Here is a 21,600-nt window from a genome sequence, read left to right on the forward strand (position 1 = left end):
CAGAATCAGAGAACTAGGGTTAAAATTCAGGTTTCTGTCTCCCAGTCCACAAAACAGTGATGTCACTCTTTGAAATCAAATGTAAAGGTGCTCTATTCTTTTTTCCACACAGCTATCTTATTTTTTAAGAAAATAGAACTATGGAGACCTGAATTTACATAGCTTGTGAATTAGGTTGTGTTTCATAGTATTACAAAAAGTTTCATGATTTTGCCAGAAGATTTCTGTGGTAAATACAAAACATCACTATGACAATTACAAAGTATGCCAAAAGACTGCAATGATGGGGAATAATAATTAACAGGAGATTTGAATAATGCTATTAATATACTTAACAAAAATGAAGCTCTGGACTCAACAGCTAGAGGGATATATATCCTTAAGCACAAATGAAATATGTACTCAAACAATAACTTACATGCCTGGAGCACTTGTTCAGTGCTATATTTATAAATATTATTCCATTTAATCCTCCTAACAATCAAGGAGTGTTATCTTAACTCTGCTCTTCCTGGTATACAGGTGAAGAAACAAGAGGCCTAACAAGTTTGAATAACATTCCCTTGGTCATACTGCTAGTAAGTGAAAGAACCAAGGCTTGAAATAAGATCTTTCTTTAACTTCAAGATCAGTATTTATAACTCCAAGCCATATGACCGTCCTAATGAATGGTGTACTTCTCAGCGGCAGCAGACACTAGTGTTGAGAATGGAGCTTCTGTTGACTAATTCTGGCAGAGAATGGAGTGAAATCACACAACCAGCTGACATTGAACAATTGTTTGTGTGATGCCAACACAGCATGGAAGAGTTGTAAAGGATTTTCTCTCAGTTGTATTGTCTCAGAGCACAGACCACATCCAGCACTTTCTTCTTTCACTCTAGGCAGCTGCAGACCACAGATGGCTTCCTAGCATAGGCAATCATTATAAACCTATTAGAATATTTTATGATCTCACAGGATTTTTACCATGTCTGCATTTCCCCCTTTTTCAATACAGATGTGCTCTTTTGTATTGACAGATTAGCTTTAAAATCTTTCCAAAGGAAATTAAGTAAAGATTGTCACCATAATTCACCCTCCTAAACAACCAATGAATTTTTGCTGTTGTTACTCTGCTGGGCATGCTGGGCATGGTGATGTCTTGGCAATATTATGCATTTTCCCAGCTTTTATAAGTATGCATATATATTTCAGGATGGAGGCCTAGAAGAACAATTTTGTTTGCAAGCTGGGATGCAGAAGAATTTGGTCTTCTTGGTTCCACTGAGTGGGCAGAGGTTAGTTGATAATTCGATATAACATACATTTTCATAATAATAAAGCAGTTAGTATTTAATTCACAAGAATGTAAGAATAACTGGTCAATCCAGCCAGAAAATATTCAAACTTTTTTCCAGAAAGTCTGAAGCAACATATTCTTGTTCAAAAATCAACGATAAAATTTTTTTTGTCACTTGAGAACTAAGTGTTGTTTGAACTTTTTTTTTTTTTTTTTTGAGGTACGCGGGCCTGTCACTGTTGTGGCCTCTCCCGTTGCGGAGCACAGGCTCCGGATGCGCAGGCTCAGTGGCCATGGCTCACGGGCCCAGCCGCTCCGCGGTATGTGGGATCTTCCCGGACCGGGGCACAAACTCGTGTCCCCTGCATCGGCAGGCGGACTCTCAGCCACTGCGCCACCAGGGAAGCCCTGTTTGAACTTTTAAAGCCACTTAATGTCAATTGTGGAAATAATTTGATCTTCGTTGTCTGGGAGTGTGATAGTAGCTAAGTAAATTCACTAGAAACTGGACATCATAATAAGATATAATGTTTTAACTTTTTCAAATTAACTCCTAAAGCTAATTACATTTAAATATTCCTTGAGCTTGTACTGTCTTCCTCATATCATAATGACCTACTGTAAATCATGCTAAAAGTGAAGTGGAATGCCCCACCACAGAATATTTACTAGGCTCCTTGGAAAGTAATTTTACCTGCATGCATTGTTGGCTTTGTGTAATAGAAGTGTTACTTGTAAACATATGCAAAATTAACATTCCATTAACTTCTAGTCATGCTATAAATATTTACTTGGTTCCTATTATCTAAGAATTATGAGAAGCCCTGTAAACTTCAATTTTCTCTGGGGTAGAAAAAAAAGTAGTTCTCCTGTAGACAAAGATTCATGCTGGCATCAAGAAGAGCCTAAATATTTTGAGGGTGTGATTTGCGTCTTTCATCTTATTTTCATCACCTAGAGCTGTATGTTTTTTCACTTTATTTCTTACAGTCAGGACACTTAGAAAATTGCTTGTTTTGGAGATTCATAATCCACTTATATCAACAAAATCCTGCTATACTTTGTCAGTGTTTTAAAGCTGAGAAAAATGTTTTAAAGTTTTGACGAGTAGGTGGTGTCATAACACAGGAGAACTTAATTTGACGGATTAAACCACAGTGTGGTTAAGAAATCAACTCCCAGGCTTCCCTGGTGGCACAGTAGTTAAGAAGCCATCTGCCAATGGAAGGGACACGGGTTCAATCCCTGGTCCAGGAAGATCCCACATGCCATGGAGCAACGAATCCCATACACCACAACTACTACACCCATGTGCCACAGTTACTGAAGCCTGCCCACCGCAACGAAGAACAGCCCGCCACAACTAGAGAAAGCCCTCGCACAGTAACTGCCCACTAAAACCAAAGAAATCAACTCCTTTTCCACTCACTGTATTATGAATGTGGATAGTCTCATCTCAAATTTTAGTCTTAAAAATGTTTTGTTTGTTATTTCTTACCAGTGACATTTATTGAAATTCTTTCAAACATACGCTTGAAAATCTTACATGTCAAATTTGGGGTGAACTTGGGCCAACTTAATTCAGAAACCTCCATACAGTAAATGTAGATGTGCGTTTTTTTAGAAAGGGGTTATGGCTATTTGTTTGTTTATTTATTTATTTAATATTATAGGAGAATTCCAGACTTCTTCAAGTGCGTGGTGTGGCCTATATTAATGCTGATTCTTCTATAGAAGGTGAATATTATTGGTTTCAAAGGAAAATATATGATCTTGGTAGTAACAGCAGTTTAGTTCGTAAGTTATGCACTAACTAGGAATGCAAATCCATTAACAAGTGGTGAGGGAATTTGCTGCTGGTTTGTCATGCTCATGGCAGCTGTGAGCTCTAGGGTGCTGATTTGGACTCTCGAAACAACACTCTATAATTTGTTTGTTTCATCTGGCAGATTACCTTATCTATGGTAGGAATTCAGTGAATATCTCTTAAATGAATAAGTCAGTTATGGAACTAAAGATTTCTATGATTTTAGAATGGGTTAGCAAAAAGGTATGATTTAACTACTGTCATCATAATATCATGCACACAAATTTTGAAAACAAATGCTGATTTCCCAGATTTCATCTTTCACCAAGAATTTTTTCTTCTTAAATATTTTTTCCTTCAATTCAGCAAATATTTACTAAGCACCTCTCTATGCAGTGTACTTTCCAGGATTTCAAAGGAATTAGGGGTTAGTAAAGAAGAGTCTAGTACTCAAGAGTTTAAGACTCAGTATGGATGATAAAATAAATCAGTCTAGGATTCTAATATATGCCGGTACTCTCAGAAGGATATTATCAGACTGATCTTGGAGTTCAGAAGACATAATGATAGAAACGTCAGGAAAGGCTTGAGAAATGAGATAGGCATTGAAGACAGGCCTTTTAGAATGGATTTGCTTTGATAAACAGAGATTCAAACTAAGGGACAATCTCAAGTCGATTTTCAAGAAATTGAAACAGTCCATTATCACTCACTATACTGTAGCCCCGCACGAATCTTTCTGTCCCTTGACCACATGCAACTTCTCAGCCGTTGCAACTGCTGTTCTCTGTACTGAGATTGCTGTTCGACACACCATCTGTTTAATTCTTATTCTTACAGTCTCCCCAGGAGTGTTATTTTTTTCTGGGAAGCCATCTTTGTAGCACTCATCACTGCTGTTATTACGTAATTATTTGCTTTACAAACCCTCTCCCTTTCTAGACTATATTTTTCTGCCAGGAACAGGCAGGATCCTACTTCTTCATTCCTGGATTCTTAATGTCTTATTAAATAAATGGTGTTTGCAACAAATGAATGAATAAATGAATGAAGGGTGGACTTATAGAATATTTTCTTTAGTTTATTAGTAAATCTGCCATGTGTCAGACTGAACCCTGGGCCCCCCACAGTGAGAACAGAGTCCTAACCACTGGACCACCAGGGAATTCCTTATTGTCCTTATTTAAACACACACATGAAGATGAAACACCTTTGTCACACAGAATAAGTACACCAAACATATATTCTTCAAAAGTAGAATAATGTTCTCTCTATTGCTAGTTTTTTTTTTTTAAGACTTGATTTTAATGCATTTTTTTAATCTTTGATTTTTCTGTTTACGTCATTCCCTGGTTTAAAATGCTGCATTGTCTCCCCAGCATTTTCAGGATCAGGAGCAAATAACACACTCATTACTCTGTGATTGGAATACAGCTTGTCTCACTTTGTTTTATATTTAAAATTGTATTAACTGTTCATTTTTCAAATAATAAAATAAGTCATCTATTAGCTTTCTAATGTTAAAATGCAAAATTTACAAAGAAAACAATTTCTACTGAAACCATTCTCAAATAACCCTCTCTTCAAAGGAACCACTGTCCTCAGTTTGAGGTATTTCCATCATGTTGACATTCATATGTAGAATTTAGCCCACACAAAGTACCAACCAATGTTTAAATATAAACATTTATTTAACCCAATATTCCTGTGAGGTGAGTAATTTTATTATCTCTCTTGTATAGAACATTTGCTTGGGTGGAGTAGGTGAAGATGTGGAGAGGTGACCTGAGGTTGTTTCATGTGTGGCACCAAGGGTCATGGTGAGGATGAATTTTATTGAGTGATGAGTTGGAGAGTTTTGATCAGACTTGGGTTTTATTTATTTATTTATTTATGGCCACATGTGTTGCGGGATCTTAGTTCCCTGACCAGGGATCAAACCCATACCCTCTGCGTGGAAGCGCATAGTCCTAACCACTAGACCACCAGGGAATTCCCCAGACTTAGGTTATAAAGGGATCATTCTGGCTAAGGAGTTAGGAATGGTCTTTGAGTGGAAGAGTACAATAAAGAAATGAAATAGAAAACAAACTATCTTGTCTTTCAGGAAACTACACTCTGAGAGTTGATTGTACCCCACTTATGTACAGCTTGGTATACAACCTAACAAAGGAGGTAAAAATAATTACATGGAATTTTAAGTTCTACAAATGATGTTTTCTTGAGGTGGATTATTATGTTAAACATCTGTGTTGTTTTATAACTTTTGCCCATTTCTCCCACACCAATCTGAGGCAGTCTATGGAGAGCATTGCGTCTACCATCTCCATTTGAAACCGAGAAAACTGAGCCCAAAAAGCATTAGCCACTAGAGTCACACAACTTGTTCAAGTAGCTGAACCAGGACTTGGTCCTGCGGTTTAACTCCTTAATTTTGAAACTGGTTTTTACTCTTTAATATAATGATACCAATTAACTTAGGACTCTGGAAGAGTTGACATTTCTAACCGATTGAGAAAGAGAATGTGTAAAAAACCAGGTGTTGACTCCTGGGACACCGACTGGGTAAGACCATGTACCCAATTCCTGATTTCCTGCTGTGGTTATTGTAATTCTGACAGCAGCACAACATACTAAATCTGGCAGAGAGGTGGTGCCTGAATTTCTATAGGACCAATAGGCAACTCTTCATTTTAATTATCCTGCCCCATAAAGCCACCGTTCCTAAAGGTAGGCATAAGGAATGTTTTGCATGGCAGATTTTTGCTGTTACTGCTAATTACCTGATTTGAACTGGAAAGGATAAAAAGACTTGCTTATTAACAGAATTACCAATTGAAATGTAATTACCATGAAAGACAATTATTTCCCTCAGATAGGGATTTTAAATAGATCCTAAACATATTGTTAAGGTTTGGTTTCCCAAGCATGGAATTTAATTTATTAACATCTCCAGTAGGAATAGAAAAGTTTAATTTGACACTAATCTATTCACATTGTTACTTAAGATCTCTGTCAGGTGCCTGCAGTTTTACAATTCCCATGAAGTGTATACAAAATTAAATATCTGAAACATTGTGTCTCAGAGAATTCCCACCATTTATGTAATTTGAGGTCAATGCTAAGGAAGCTTGGCAGTTATATTTGTTTACCAGGTGGATTGGTGGCACCCTGTGACAAATGCAAAAACACTACTTTCTAGGTGAAGTTTGAAATTATATGATGCTTGACAGTTTTGGATTTTTAAAATTCTGTTTTTGTTTGGGGAAGGTGATTCGCGGTATTTCAAATTTTAGTGATAAACTGTGACTTTAGTAATATATTTCTAAATACATAATTTCAAATTCATATTACTTAATAAATGGAGTGGTACTGTCCCTTGTATCAAAGTTTTGTGTAAATTTGTAAGCTTGAGTAAAATTATCTTGCTGCTTTATGTATTGATATTTTATGACTTAAGATGCTGACATAACTTCTCTCTCCCCAAGTTTATATAAATTTATCTGTGTTCCCATCGACCTTTGCACATCCGTCTATTATAGCACCTAGCACATGAATTCCACATTTTTATTTATAGTTCCCTAGTAGATGGTGTGTAATTTGTATTATTAAACTTTGTATGGCTGACATCTACAAAAAGTCTTCCACAGAATAGGTAGTCTATAAAATCTTTTGAGTTGAAACTGTTAAAAAATAGAGCATAGGACTTTTATTAAATAAAAAATAAAAACTTTTTATGCCATATATTATTCAGTTACAGTTTAGTGAGTATTAGTTACAGTTTAGTGTGCTAAACGTTTTGGCATAACATTTAATGCTCTGAGTTTAGCATTCAATAGTAGGGCATATTGTACTCCCTTAGAATTCTCATCTGTAAAATCTGAAAATGTATTGAAAGCCCTGTGCTTAACACAATTACGATAAATACTCAACTAATTAAATAAGATATTAGTGCATTTGTTTTGTTATGTATTATTTAATGACTTTGACAAACTTGTTGGCACAAAGCAATATTTAAAAAAAAAACAAAAAACAAAAAAAACAAACCTTCCCTTAACCAGCTTGCTTCTTTTCATTTTTTTTTTATAAAAGGAGGATGAATGTGTTTTTGAGAGTAGCCTCCCTTAATTTGGAAAAATAGACCAAAAAAAAAAAATCTTACAGTGTGACCATTCGTCTGAATACAATGGCTTGGTAATAATTTGGTATAGCTTTCTTTTCCATACACTCCATGTATTTTTTTTTATAATAGGTGCATTATATATAATAACATGAGCATTTTCCTATATTGTGAGAAACTCATTGTTGTAATTCTTAATGACTGCTAATGTATGAATTGCATTCCTTATTTTCCTGAATATAATTTGGCTACTCATTCCCTGGTTAATAGATGTTTAGGTTTTAAAACATCTGATTTATAAGTATTCTCTCTCTCTCTCTCTCTCTTTTTTTTTTTTTTTTTCCTTTTAACTTGTATAGCTCCAAAGTCCTGATGAAGGTTTTGAAGGCAAATCCCTTTTTGACAGCTGGAATGAAAAAAGCCCTTCACCCGAATTCAGTGGCTTGCCCAGGTGAACAAAGAAAACTCTTTACTAAATTCAGTATGGAATTGTGTTGAAAATAAAAGGGTAGTTTCTTTCAACAAATAATAAAAATTTAATTTAAAATTCTCTTATATCTGTTAAAGAAAAAGTGATGCTTAGGTTTACAAATAAAATTGTTACCCAAAAACTGGATCTGCCTCCTGGTGGGTGTCAGCCAAATGGCACAACCAACCCAAAGAGTACTAGATGGAAGGATGTATTACTTGCAGCAAGTAAGGAGAGTACCGGGGATCTTTTCCAAAGCAGTGTCTCCCTGGACAGCAAAATGGGGGAAGTTTCAATTAAGGGTACATACATATTCATGAGGGGGGTTGAGCAGAGGAGAATTCAGTATAGAATTGGGGCAAAGTTTGACAGAGTCCAAACTTTAGTTGATTGAGTTCAGAAAGGGTCAACATCATCATTCCTTAGGTTTCAGCTGATCTGGGGGTTGAGTGCTCAAGGGGATCCAAATTCTGCAAAACAGCTCAAGAATGTTCTTCAGGCTAATCTTTACCATTGTAACAGAACTGGGAGTCTTTACAACTGATTTATTATCTTTGCTATTGTTACTTCTCTTGCCTGATAAGTCATTTGTTCCTAAATTCTCTTGCTGCCTTAAGATCATTAATGACTGAGACCAGTTCAAGGATAAGCATTGTGGTCAGGCCTTTACCGCAAAATGGCTTAGGCCAAAAATGAGTTGTCTTATGTCAAGAAAGCCATGCCTAGTTCTCTTTCTCCAGGGACCCCCTACCCTATCTGCTTACAAAATATTGCTGTGTGTTTTGAAATTAAATCTGTAGGCCATCAAAATATGGTTCGCTTTTGAGTAGGTAATATATACACATGACACCTAAGTCTGTCCTCTCATCACTGTATAAAGATTCTTTTTTCTGAACATTATACAGTTAACAAGTGTTTTGTTAACTGCATAATGTTATAAGAAGAATATAGGCATCATTTCGGGTTTAGCTGTGTCTTCACAAGCACGGGAAGAGGAATAAATATCTCAGTAGTTTGAGATTAAAGATAACAATATGAATAATTTAAATTTTTAAGGATGGGAATTAAATCTGAGTTATCTGAAAATTTTCTGATTCTTTTAACTTTATCATGTACAACAAATATAGGTAATAAAAAAAGTTAGTGAAGGAAAATATTTTCCAACTTCAATAATCTTTTTCTAAAAAAGCAACATACAATTGTGATATTGTGATTCATAATAAGAAGTGCATATTTGGTCCTCCTGATCTCTTACAGAGCTCCTAAACCCCTGGAATTTTCTAAGTGATGAGAGGGACAAAGGTGTCTTTTGTTATGTTAATGAGGTGATATGACCCCACTTAAGGTGGGGGCTGGTTGTCAGGAGAACCAACCAAATGACTTGAGGGTTGAAACTTTCAGTCTGACCCTCAACCTCCCAGGAAGGGAGCCGGCCTGGAGGTTGACTCAGTCACCAATGTCCAATGACTTAATTGATCATGACTATGGAATGAGGCTTTCATAAAACCCCAAAAGGGTTGGGTTTGGGGAGCCTCTTGGTTGGTGAACACGTGGAGGTGCTGGAAGAGTCCAGTGAGCCTGGACAGGGCGTGGAAGTTCTGACCCCTTTCCCATACCTCGTCCTATGCATCTCTTCCATCTGGCTGCTCTTGAGTTATAACCTTTCATAATAAATTGATGATCTAGTAAGTATATGTTTCTCTGGGTTCTACGAGCAGCTCTAGCAAACCCAAGGAGGGACTCATGGGAACCTCCCATCTACAGCCAGTTGGTCAGAAGCACTGGTGGTGGTTGTGTGTTGGGGGGGAACAGTCTCTTGGGACTGAGCCCTTAATGTGTGGGACCTGACCCTATCTCTGGGTGGACAATGTCAGAATTGAGTTGAATTGTAGAATACCCAGCTGATGGCCTGGAGAATCGCTTGTTGTTGGTGTGGGGAACAGCCCCCCCCCCCCCCCCCCGCCGACAACACACACACAAACAGGTTGGAATTGGATCCAGAAACCCAAAAGAACAGTGGTCACCTCTCCCTAAAACAATCTTATGGAAGTAGATATTTTGTGATCAGAATTGACATTCCCCCCCACTTTTTGTGGTTTTTTTTGCTGCTTATATCTAAAATATATCCAACGCAATATATCTAAAAATTATATTTATAGTATTGAGTGGAGATTAGTTTAATTAATATTGATCTGTACTCAGTGAAGAAGTTACTCAAATAATCCTGTATTTTATCCCTAAAAGGATTAGCAAATTAGGATCTGGTAATGATTTTGAAGTGTTCTTCCAAAGACTTGGAATTGCTTCAGGCAGAGCACGGTACACTAAAGATTGGGTAAGTCTATCAGTGAGTTCTTCATGGTTAGTTATGAATATATTTTAGCTAAACAAATAATTCTGATCAAAAAAAGCGACTTAAGCACCGTGCTTGTTCCATCTCTGATTATGTTCATCAAATTGAAATTCTTTCAGTATTTTAATTGGTTTCTTCTGATATCAATCTGCATGTTTGTAAATAATATGCTTCTGCTGCTATTTCTTTCTTTTTCAGTTTTAGGTATTTATCCATTTACTTCTTACTAGGAAAGCTAGGCATTCAGTTCTCTTATATCACTTCTTCTACCAACCCCCAAATACTTTCCCTCATCGCATTTTTTCAATATATAGTTGTGCTACCCTTGTTGATTAGAAGACATTTTTTTCCTCCGTGTATCCCTACTTAACTCACCTCAAACTCTTAGTATATTCAAACACATCAGGTGAACTGGCAGACTCCATTTTTCCCGTTGGGGCTCTTCTGCTCCTCTGGGTTCTCTGGTTATTCTTTCTGCCTGTGGCACAGCTCTTGGCTGTGAAATTTTCCCTCACTAAGAAATCTGAGAGAATCTTCATTTCACTCGTAGTTTGGATTTTCTGTTTCCCAGATTTTTATTCCTTTTTCTTATTTACTCTCCACGTTTTTGGGAGCACATCCTTCAGGCACTTCTTGAAAAGGGTGAATGACAGCTAAACACCTTGCATGTCTGTTATACTACACAAAATTCTTCAATAATTTGACTGGGCACAAAGTTTTGCTTGAAAATTCTGTACCCTTAGAATTTTGACCTCATTGCTTCATTGCCTGTTGAGAGATGTTGTTTGTTCCTTGATCTCTTTCTTTTCTATCTAATTTATTTATTTACTTGGTTGTACCAGGTCTTAGTTGCAGCATGCACGTGGTATCTAGTTCCCTGACCAGGGATCAAACCCCGGGCCCCCTGCATTGGGAGTGCAGAGTTTTATACACTGCGTCACCAGGGAAGTCCCTTGTTCCTTGATCTCTTGCCTCTGTTTGTTTGTTTTTTTAAATAAATTTATTTATTTATTATTTTTGGCTGCATTGGGTCTCTGTTGCTGTGCGCGGGCTTTCTCTAGTTGCGGTGAGCAGGGGCTACTCTTCATTGTGGTGCGCCGGCTTCTCATTGCCGTGGCTTCTCTTGTTGCAGAGCACGGGCTCTACGCACGCAGGCTTCAGTAGTTGTGGCTCGGGGGCTCTAGAGCACTGGCTCAGTAGTTGTGGCACACGGGCTTAGTTGATCCGTGGCATGTGGCATCTTCCCAGACCAGGGATTGAACTTGTGTCCCCTGCATTGGCAGACAGATTCTTAACCACTGCGCCACGAGGGAAGTCCCACCTCTGGTTTTTTTTAAAAGGAAGATTTTAGTATCTTCTCTTTATGATTGTGTTGCCCTTGGTGTACATGTGTATTATGCCATTTTTTAATACGCTGAGCTGGGAACAAAGTGGACTCTTTGTTCTGGAAACCTATGTATTGTAGGTGTAGGAAATGTTTTTTTCTTTGATTATTCCCTCTTTCCTCTTTCTCAAACCATTATTAATTTGTTTAGCATCTGTAGCATTATTTTCCAATGTCTTTATCTGTTCTTTTGTGTTCTTATCTGTGTCTTTTTCTACATTCTGGGATATTTTTCTCAACTCTGCCATTCATTCATTCTTTTTTATTGTTTCCCTCCATTCCCGTAGTACCTCCTTAGCGTGGGTTGATTTTATTTTAGTTTGTGTGCTTGGTATGTATCTTTCAAGTTAAAGACTTTCTTCAAATGTCTGGTCCTCTTTGGCAATGTATCTTATTTGGGAGTGAGACCATAAAAAGCTGATTGAAGCCCTGTATGCAGGGGTGGTGCTTGTTGTAGGGGGGGCCTCACAAGACAGGGATTGAGAATGCGTGTTCTTGTTGCTTCATTGAGAGCCAACTAACGCAGAGAATCTATAGGTCTTTTGTCTTGGGCGAGTTATTCTCCCCAGACAGAAAATCTTTATAATCTCTTACCACTGGGGCTGGTGATGAGGGTAGATGTTAATATTATCTACATTTTACTTATGAGAAAACTACAGCAAAGAAAGGTTAATAACTTTTGGGTTAATAACCTCCCAGAGTTATTTGGTAATAAGCCATGAAGCCTGGATTCAAACTCTGGCAGGCTAATTCCAGAGTCCCACTCTCAATGCACCACTATATAAAATGTTCTATCAGTTAAAAAAAAAAAAAAGAATAAGCATCTAAACGACGGGCAAAAGGCATAAATCAGCAACTCAGAATTTGAAAAGTTGTTCTCTCTTGCCTTTTGTGTATGTTCTTGTTTTTTTTATACCCGCCTGAGCATTACTTCTTTACTTAGTGAGATTTTGGATCTACTGCTGAAATCCTCACTGTTCACTCTTTACTTGTCAGCACACTGCTTGTCAGAAAGTTATTCATGGAATTTCAGTCATTAAACGATTTGCAGCATTGCCCTATATAATATTGTATCATGCTTATTTCCTTGCTTCTAATGATTCTCTGTCTTCTTAAATTGTTTTCACCCAAATGCAACATTATCTTGTCTTTATTTCAGAAATATTTCTATTACATCCCTTGTTTTCTTAAAGGCAAGAATGTTAGGTTTTTTTCCAAGGTAATTTTCATAGTATTGTTTATGTTATATACACATACTTTTTAACTGGTGAAAACCTGGGGTGGGTTTTAATATTATATTAACCCTTTAGTAAGTGGCTTATTGAGGTACTTAAATACTTTCCTTTATTCATTGCTGACAGAAACAGTCTTACTAATATTAACAGTATCTATGATACTATGCATTTTATATAAGTTATCTCATGAGAGATATATTTTGTTTTTTTGGTTTTTTTGTAGGCAACAAACAAATTCAGCAGCTATCCACTGTATCACAGTGTCTATGAAACATATGAATTAGTGGAAAAGTTTTATGATCCAGCTTTTAAGTATCACCTTGCTGTGGCTCAGGTTCGAGGAGGAATCGTCTTCGAACTAGCCAATTCCATAGTGCTCCCTTTTGACTGTCGAGATTATGCTGTCGTTTTAAGAAAGTATGCTGATAAAATCTACAATATTTCAATGAAACATCCACAAGAAATGAAAACATACAATGTGTCATTTGGTATGATACCCTTCCTTTTTCAAAATTCACAGTCTGTATGTTTCTATTAATCTCTAAAATGTAATGATCTAACTCAGGCCCATTTATTACTTATTGCTATTCCATATGATCAAATATTTTATGCATATAAATGTATCTTCCATTTCATTGATGCCTGTCTTGCAATATACAAAGTATAAATACCTTGTTAAATACAAAAGAGAACAACCTTCTATATTGTTTCCTTTGCTTAAACTATAGAACAGTGCCATTAGGTCCTCATTTCTATTTCAGAATCACTATTTTCTGCAGTGAAGAATTTTACAGAAATTGCTTCTAACTTCAGTGAGAGACTGCAAGACTTGGACAAAAACAAGTACGTTGTATATATATAGATATAAGTTTTGCATGTAATAGATATAATGAAAAAGAAATACTAGCTGACATCTTTGTTGTTGAAGTATCTTTGGAAAGTTTTTTTCTGCTTTCTTTCTCTTCATTCTAACAGGCTATACAGGGCTGCAATATCTCTCAAAGAGATATTTTTGACATTCTGAGTGGCATATGTGCTGTTGAGAAATGCTGGTACCTTCTTTACTACCAACTGAGTGGTAGTTACAAAATTTCCGCCTTAACATTGAAGGTCCTCCACTGTGTGTCCCCATCTTTTTCCAGTTTTATCTCCTGTTCTTTCAACATCTGTAAATCATACTTCAACCAAGCTCTCCTATTCCCAAAACACACCTTCTTCCTCCCTTTTCTTAATGTCATTACCCACACAAAGAGCTCCTAATCTCCACTTCCACCTAGAAAAATTCTCTATATCCAGACTAGCAAATAAGGTAAAGCCATTAGTTTTTTTCCAGATGTTAAGCATTTGGGATTAATTTTTGTAAAATCACAAAAGTAAAACATAATATGAACAAAATTTTAAGACTGGAGAAAAAGAGAATGTTAGGGACAATTCTTTAAAGGTAGAATTTTGAGAGTGAATATCTACTATATATTAAAAATATTGTGACGATACAAATATCAAATCCTTAGAGCCTGATGCAGGAATACATAGAAAGACAAAGAGCAGACAGAACAAAAAATAGACCAATGATATACAAGGATGTATTTGTAATGAAGGATACATTAAAGTCAAATGAGAAAGAAAGGTATTCAACAATAATATTGTATAAGCTCTTTCAGGAATTGATAAAAAAGTGAATTCAAAATCTCACTTCACATTCTATGCAAAAATAAACAACAGGGATAGAAGAAATTTTTAGTAAAAATTGAAATATCTTGGAGGTGAGATTCCAAGTTTAGAAATAACAATGCAATCAGATTTGAGAATATTAAAATGGTTAATAATATGGAAACTGATACTGCAAATCAAAGATAAAAGACTGGAAAAACTCTTTTCCAGAAAATATGGACAGGGGGGTAATATAGATATAATAAAAATACTTTTTTTTTTTTGAAAATTGATAAGAAAATCAAAAGAACAAAGTTGGAAATATTGGTACTAATCATCAAGAGAAATCATTCAAAAAGAAGATACCACCTGTGCAGAAACAGATAAAAAAATTCAAATTTACTAATAATTCAAAAATACAAATGAAAATAATGTAGTATTCAATTTACTAATAATTCAAAAATACAAATGAAAATAATGTCATACTATTTTCATACCAAATGAGTAGCAATTTAAAACTTGTTTGTACACATTGCTACAGTCAGTACACTGAAGCAGATGCTCTCATGTTTTTCTGATAGCATTGTGAATTGCTTTAAACTATTAAAAATCATAAATACATATTGTTAAAGTTTCTAGGGCCATGACAGGGTTCTTACACTTTGCCATAGTATTTCTATTTCTTGAATTTTTTTCTTCAGGAAAGAGTTTCAAATTTGAGGGAATAAAATGGCTTCTCAGAGAAAGTTACAAATTATAATACCAGATAATTCAAAACAACCTTCATACCTATGAGGACAGAAATTACTAAACAATCAGATGTCCACCCATTTAAACATTTTGTAAAGATTAACACTGATGGTTATAAAGGAAGTATAATAAGATATTTGTAATAAAATGTTAAGCAAACAAAAAGGTCATAAGATTGTACATATACAATATTTTATTGAATATAGAGAAAATCTTACAGAAAACCAATTAGTATGATAATCATGTTATCCTTGGGTGAATAGGAAGATTTTTTTTTCTTATACTTTACAATTCTTTCCAAATTTTTTATGTGAGTAAAAAATCAACAATTATAAATAAATTTTAGAGAAATGCCAAGCACCATATAGTCTATTAAGCTGATTTTCTATCATTAAATAAATGACGTTTCTTCCTTGTGGAGAACTGCTGTTGGCATGGTATGGTAATCCAGGACACTGAGCTTTCACTTCCTTGAGTATTTCTGTATTTGTCTTACCATCTCTAAATGATAGTTAAGGTACATATCCTGAAACACCTGGAGCCATGCTTTGTACATAATATGAGTAAATGCTGGCTAAAGTAAATTAAAGTAGATGTTGAATTTCTCAACCAAAACTTTGAAATGTGAGGAAGAGACACTTCTTGAATCCTGCTTTTCTTAAATCAATCCCTTAACCCATCAAAGGGTACAGAGTGTTGACTCCCTGGTACTTTTATGCTCACATAGTATTCAACCTCAAGACCTACCTCCTCCAACCCTAGGGAGGCCAGCCTGCTTCTGGTGGAAATAGATCCTGTTTACATACATCTGGTGCTGTGAGCATTTACCTCCCAGGGATATTTCAGATTGAACCCTGCTCTGTACAAGGAACATCCAAATGGGGTGTGTGCGTAACCACATGAATTTTTGTGTTTGTAGCAATGCTTTATGAATTTGGTTCAGAAACCTGTAGCGTCTTATTGAAATTATGGTTCATTCAGTTGCCGCCTTTGTTAGTTTATGAGAACTGCTCACAGGTAAAGTGTATGCCCAGTTTAGCTTTATACTATCGCAAAACCTGAGTCCTTGATGCTAAATAAATGAATGTTGAAAATAGCTCAAATCCAATCTGTGGGACCTTTAATTAGTCTGTCTTCCTGTTGTCAACACAGTACAGTTGAAGGAATAGTACTGAGCTACCACTCACTCTAAAACTTTCTAGTTGTGAACCTGGGCAAGTCATTTATCTACTGAATCTGAGTATCTCATCTGTGGAACGGGGCTATTATCCTGCATAACTTGGAGGACTGCTCTGAAGATTAAAAAGAACAAATTTTATAAACATTCAGAATAGTAATGGGCACATTGTTTTATTATTAAATCTAAAAAATAACAAAACTAAGATAAATTTTTATATAAAGTAATTTATGATTCCTTATGGTAATGGTTATTTCTCATTATGACAGACTTAATAGGTTGAATTTAATAACGTTGTTGCCCTACTCCAGGCTTGCTGGTAAATTTTCAGTTGTATTGAGTCATTTTTATTATAGTAACGCTGTACCGCACACTTTGGAATGTGAGCTCTGTGAAAGCCAGAAGTGTCTGATACATAACAGGCATTCAAATATTGTTGAAAGGGTGAAATAAGCACCACCCCTTTTGTTCATGATAGGTTTATCTTTAAAAATAATAATAAAAATATTATTAGCTGTCATTTGGTAAATATGTATAATTCCCCAGGTACCCTACTAAACATTAATAGACTATTCCATTTCAATATTGAAATGACTTCTATGAACAGATGTTTATGAGACTTAAGATGAAAAAAGTCTTGCCTGGGGCTTCCCTGGTGGCGCAGTGGTTGAGAGTCCGCCTGCCGATGCAGGGGACGCGGGTTCGTGCCCCAGTCCGGGAAGATCCCACATGCCGTGGAGCGGCTGGGTCCGTGAGCCGTGGCCGCTGAGCCTGGGCGTCCGGAGCCTGTGCTCCGCAACGGGAGAGGCCACAGCGGTGAGAGGCCCACGTACCGGAAAAAAAAAAAAAAAAAAGTCTTGCCTGTATTTGAATACCTAGGTTTATCAATTAATTATTTCAATATAAATAAAAATTACTATATATTTTTTCCATGGGCACATTGAACTTTTTCAGTCCTTTTATAAGCCTCAGCAGAGTAGTATTTTGTAGGATTTAAAAAAATGTAACTATGCATGCTACTGTTCTTAATTTGCATGTTATAGGAAGTTAAAATATATTAGCTGTGTTTAGTTTTGTTTTGAATTTTTAGTTTGCTGAGTAGTGCACATATTTTCATGAAGCTACAACTGTATTCCTTTCCTTTTCCAGCCCAATATTATTAAGAATTATGAATGATCAACTGATGTTTTTGGAACGAGCATTTATTGATCCTTTAGGATTACCAGACAGGCCTTTCTATAGGTAAGGGTAAAAATATGACTCTTTATTTTAATATAATTTTTTTCTTATTTTTTGCCCTGTGGGAAAAATATAGTTGATTTCTTGCAAGCATATAAAAAATTCCAAAATATATGTAGTAAATGATAAATATATTATTTATTTATATAATGTAATATGATTACTACAGATCTTTATTTTATTATCTTTTTTGTTTCTATGTATAAAAGAGTATATGTTCATTGCAGGAAATTTAGAAAACCCAGGAAGTCAGAAGTAGAAAATAAAAATCTCCCCAACTCTACTTGTCAGATATAAAATCATGTTTGTCCTTTGGTATACATAATTTTAGCCCCTCTCATTTTATTTTGAATATATGTATATTTATGCATATACATAAGGCATAATAAAGATATATATTTATTTACTCTATCTCTTAATGTTGACATTTAGTTTTTTTCTAATTTTTGACAATTATAATTATTTCTCATAAACACCAACTGTCCCCAGGTTGATCTTACTAAGTATTCAGAAAGAATTAGATCATTGACCAGCCAGAAACGACCTCATCTTTCTGTTTAGGGATTATCTATGAAAGAATTGGAATTGGGCATAAGGGCATCATCCAAACAGGGTGAATGGATCCCCCTTAGTGGCATAATCATTTTCCTTTCCTTCTTTACCTCTTTACTGTGGAACTTGTCCTTCTCTTCCAGGGCTGTTACATGCACTGGCTAAGCTCCTTCAGTAAAAACATCACCTTCTTCCTAGGTCATGTTGAATGTTTTAAAACTGTTTTGAATGATTCTTCATGCTTGACACTAGGTATTATAACATGACTTCTTTTTTAAATAGGAGGAAAACACAATGATAGGTTGTCTGGTCACAAATTAAACCCTATAATCACAGTTGTGCTACATTTCAGAGGATAGAGTGGTATTTTGAAGTCATCACTTCTTGCAGTGTGCCTTGAGAGTGATCACTTCATCGCCCAGACCTCAATTTCCTCCTCTTTGAAATGATAATCTCAACTCTGTAGAGTTTATTTTCAAGGATTAGAAAAATGATAGGTAAATAATTGAATGCCAAGCGTGATCCATAGTAGGTGACAAGCTGTTGTTGCTATCATTGTCATCATTTTTGTTGCTCTGAGACACTTTAAGTCATCTGTCTAAAGTCAAAATATAATTAATTGCCACATATTTCATAGACTAGTCTTTGGAGATTGAACTTGTAAATTTAGTTGACAAGTAGCAATTAGAATTATACAATCCACGAATTGTAGAATGTCCCTGTTTTTTCCCTTGTATATATAATTCGAGCAACTGATAGCAAACTATTTTTATCAACAGACATGTCATCTATGCTCCAAGCAGCCACAACAAGTATATGGGGGAGTCATTCCCAGGGATCTTCGATGCTCTGTTTGATATTGAAAGCAAGGTGGATCCTTCCAAGGCCTGGGAAGAAGTGAAGAGACACATTTCTATTGCAGCCTTCACCGTGCAGGCTGCAGCAGGGACTCTGAGAGAAGTAGCCTAAGAAGTTTCTTTGGGGAACACGTTGAATTAGTATGATGTATCACTCAGAAAGAATCATGTTGGATGTACTGATAAACTGAAAAATAAAGTTATGTACATATATAGATACAGATAGATACATATATCCACCTTGGCATTCTTTTTTCTTCTCCATATATATCGAATAAGGAAGATGGATGATTTTTATTCTGTAATTATAGAAAGTTATTCTGAAGTTGGACTAAGTGTTGAAATTAAGAACAGAGTAAAATTTTAATACACTTATGTGGCATTATCAGAGAGTCATGTCTAATTCAGCACTTACAAAACTACTCCTGTCACTGCACGTGTAGAAAACATCAGTCTGTTATTTGTTGTGTATTTTTAGAATTTTTATAAATAAAATTGTACCATGTATATTTTTCTAGGACTTGATTTTTTCACTCACTTTTGACATTTCATCCATGTATTATTGTGGCTGTAGGTCATTAGAGTCCACTGACACAGAGCATTCCCTTGCATTGATATAACACTTATGCATTAGCATTTAGTCAAGACAGAGAAACCACACAGAAACATAAACAGAGAAAGTTAACGTAAAGAATAATTAATTACAATAGCATTGGAGCAATGAAGTATTGTCTAGTAAAAGGTGAAAAGAAGTTTAAAGAATATAAGAATTACAGGTACTTCCCTGGTGGTCCAGTGGCTAAGACTCCACACTCCCAATGCAGGGGGCCCGGGTTCGACCGCTGGTCAGGGAACTAGACCCCACGTGCCGCAACTAAGAGCCCGCGTGTTGCAAGGAAGGTCCTGTGTGCCTCAACTAAGACCTGGCACAGCCAAATAAATAAATAATTATTTTTAAAAAAACAGAATATAAGAATTACAGATATATGGAGCAATCACTGTCCCTTGGATTGAGGACTGCAGGAACATGTAGATGTTTCCTTAAAAATAAATTAGGCCATTGTGTAAATCCAATCAAAATGATTTGAGCTTGTGTTTACACCTAAGATAACCTAATCTTCTCTAACGTACAATATCCTAAGAAAAGTCTAGTCTTTGGAAATTCTACAAAAGGCCTAAAGAATACAATTCACAGTATCCAGAAAATAAAGAACTTCACTGGTGGACATTAAGATGCCAAGTACAGATGCCAATTAGTCCTCTCTTACAAAGCAAACAGACTGGCTGATTTTGACAACTTTTCCTCTAAAATTATCATGAGACTGTTTATAATGCTCATCTATTGCTATGGAATTTGGAGATAGTGGGTTCCAATCCACCCTCTTTTCCTAAGACTGCTTGAAATTGTTCTGTCACCTGAGGATTTGAAAACAATGTGTCTCCCATGTAATAGGTGGTTTGTCTAATTCCATAATGCCTAATAGGGTAGCCACATGTAGATATCAAGCTCTTGAAATGTGACTAGTTTGAATTGAGCTGTGCTGTCAATATGAAATGCATGCTGGACATCAAAAACTTAGTATAGAAAAAAGAATGTAAAATAGCTCATTAATATTTTCAATATTATTTATATTTTTAATGATAATTTTTGAATATATTTAAGTATATTATTGAAATTCATTTCAAATGTTTTAAATTACCTTTTATGATGTGGACACTAAGAAGTTTAAAAATACATATATGGTTCAGATTATATTTCCATAAAAATTTTATTATTATTTTATTCTTTAAATCTTTTTTGCATTAAGCATTTCAGTTGTATTTTATTAAATCTTGTGATTAATGTTTTGAAAAATTGTTTTGTGTTTGCCTTATCTTTCTAACTATACAATAAGTTTTCTGGGGGAGAAGGCTCAGCTATCTTGTTTTGGTTCACCTACCATACGTGAAAGGCAAAAGTAAGTGTTTCATATAGATTGGATGATTGTGTTGAATCAATTGAGAACACAGGTAGTGAAATGCAATACTTTACATATCTTTAACACCTTTAGTTTATAGACGTATCTTTAAATAAATTTCAACAAGTTTAAATAAATATTTAAACTTGTTGATTGACAACTCAGAGTTATATGTAAATCAAAAACTCTGGGGAAAAAAAAGAGCAAAAATATTATGGTCTCTCAGAAACACAAATAGGGCACCCTTAGTCCAGTTTAGAAGAGATTATTGCATTTATTCATTTTATAAGAGACAATTTGTTACCTGGAGTTGATTCACATTATAACTTGTGGTCTTGGAGAGTGACCTGTGCTTGCACACAGGCTTCTTGGTGGTGGCAGCAGCAGCCTTAGCGTCTCATGCCCGTCTCTGGGGTCCTCGCTGTTAGCCGCAGCTCTCGCCCGTCTCTGGAGCTTCTTTAAGCAGCGCTCTTAATCCCCTCTCCTCGCACACCAGGAAACAAAGAGGGAAGAAAAAATCTCTTGCCTCTTCGGCAGGTCCAGACTTTTTCCTGGACTCCCTCTCTCCCTGAGCTCCAACCGAAGCCTGAGCCTCATCTCCCAGCCCCGCCCGTCCCCACGTGTGAGCAGATAAGCCTCTCTGGCTGGTGAGTGCTGGTCGGCACCGATCCTCTGTGCGGAAATCTCTCCGCTTTGCCCTCCGCACCCCTGTTGCTGCGCTCTCCTCCGAGGCTCCGAAGCTTCCTCTCTCCGTCACCCGCAGTCTC

The 21,600-nt window shown here is 36.0% G+C and overlaps 1 protein-coding gene across 5 annotated transcripts in view; it reads left to right on the forward strand.

Annotated features, from left to right (window-relative positions):
* The window catches only part of FOLH1 (folate hydrolase 1), a 63,753-nt gene extending 44,371 nt beyond the window's left edge, over positions 1-19,382 (forward strand). For 2 of the 5 annotated variants that reach the window (XM_067750838.1, XM_067750843.1), the window contains 9 exons: positions 1,198-1,280; positions 2,956-3,019; positions 5,197-5,264; positions 7,569-7,660; positions 9,923-10,013; positions 12,874-13,138; positions 13,412-13,493; positions 17,377-17,469; positions 18,798-19,382. In XM_067750838.1, the coding sequence (XP_067606939.1) occupies positions 1,198-1,280; positions 2,956-3,019; positions 5,197-5,264; positions 7,569-7,660; positions 9,923-10,013; positions 12,874-13,138; positions 13,412-13,493; positions 17,377-17,469; positions 18,798-18,987 (1,028 nt within the window). In that variant the 3' untranslated portion in view covers positions 18,988-19,382. The remainder of the gene's footprint in view (positions 1-1,197; positions 1,281-2,955; positions 3,020-5,196; positions 5,265-7,568; positions 7,661-9,922; positions 10,014-12,873; positions 13,139-13,411; positions 13,494-17,376; positions 17,470-18,797) is intronic. The other 3 variants (XM_067750840.1, XM_067750842.1, XM_067750839.1) reach the window with 2 other exon arrangements.
* Positions 19,383-21,600: the final 2,218 nt, after the last annotated feature.

The sequence above is a fragment of the Pseudorca crassidens genome, chromosome 9, assembly GCF_039906515.1.
Source record: "Pseudorca crassidens isolate mPseCra1 chromosome 9, mPseCra1.hap1, whole genome shotgun sequence".
Classification (NCBI taxonomy): domain Eukaryota; kingdom Metazoa; phylum Chordata; class Mammalia; order Artiodactyla; family Delphinidae; genus Pseudorca; species Pseudorca crassidens.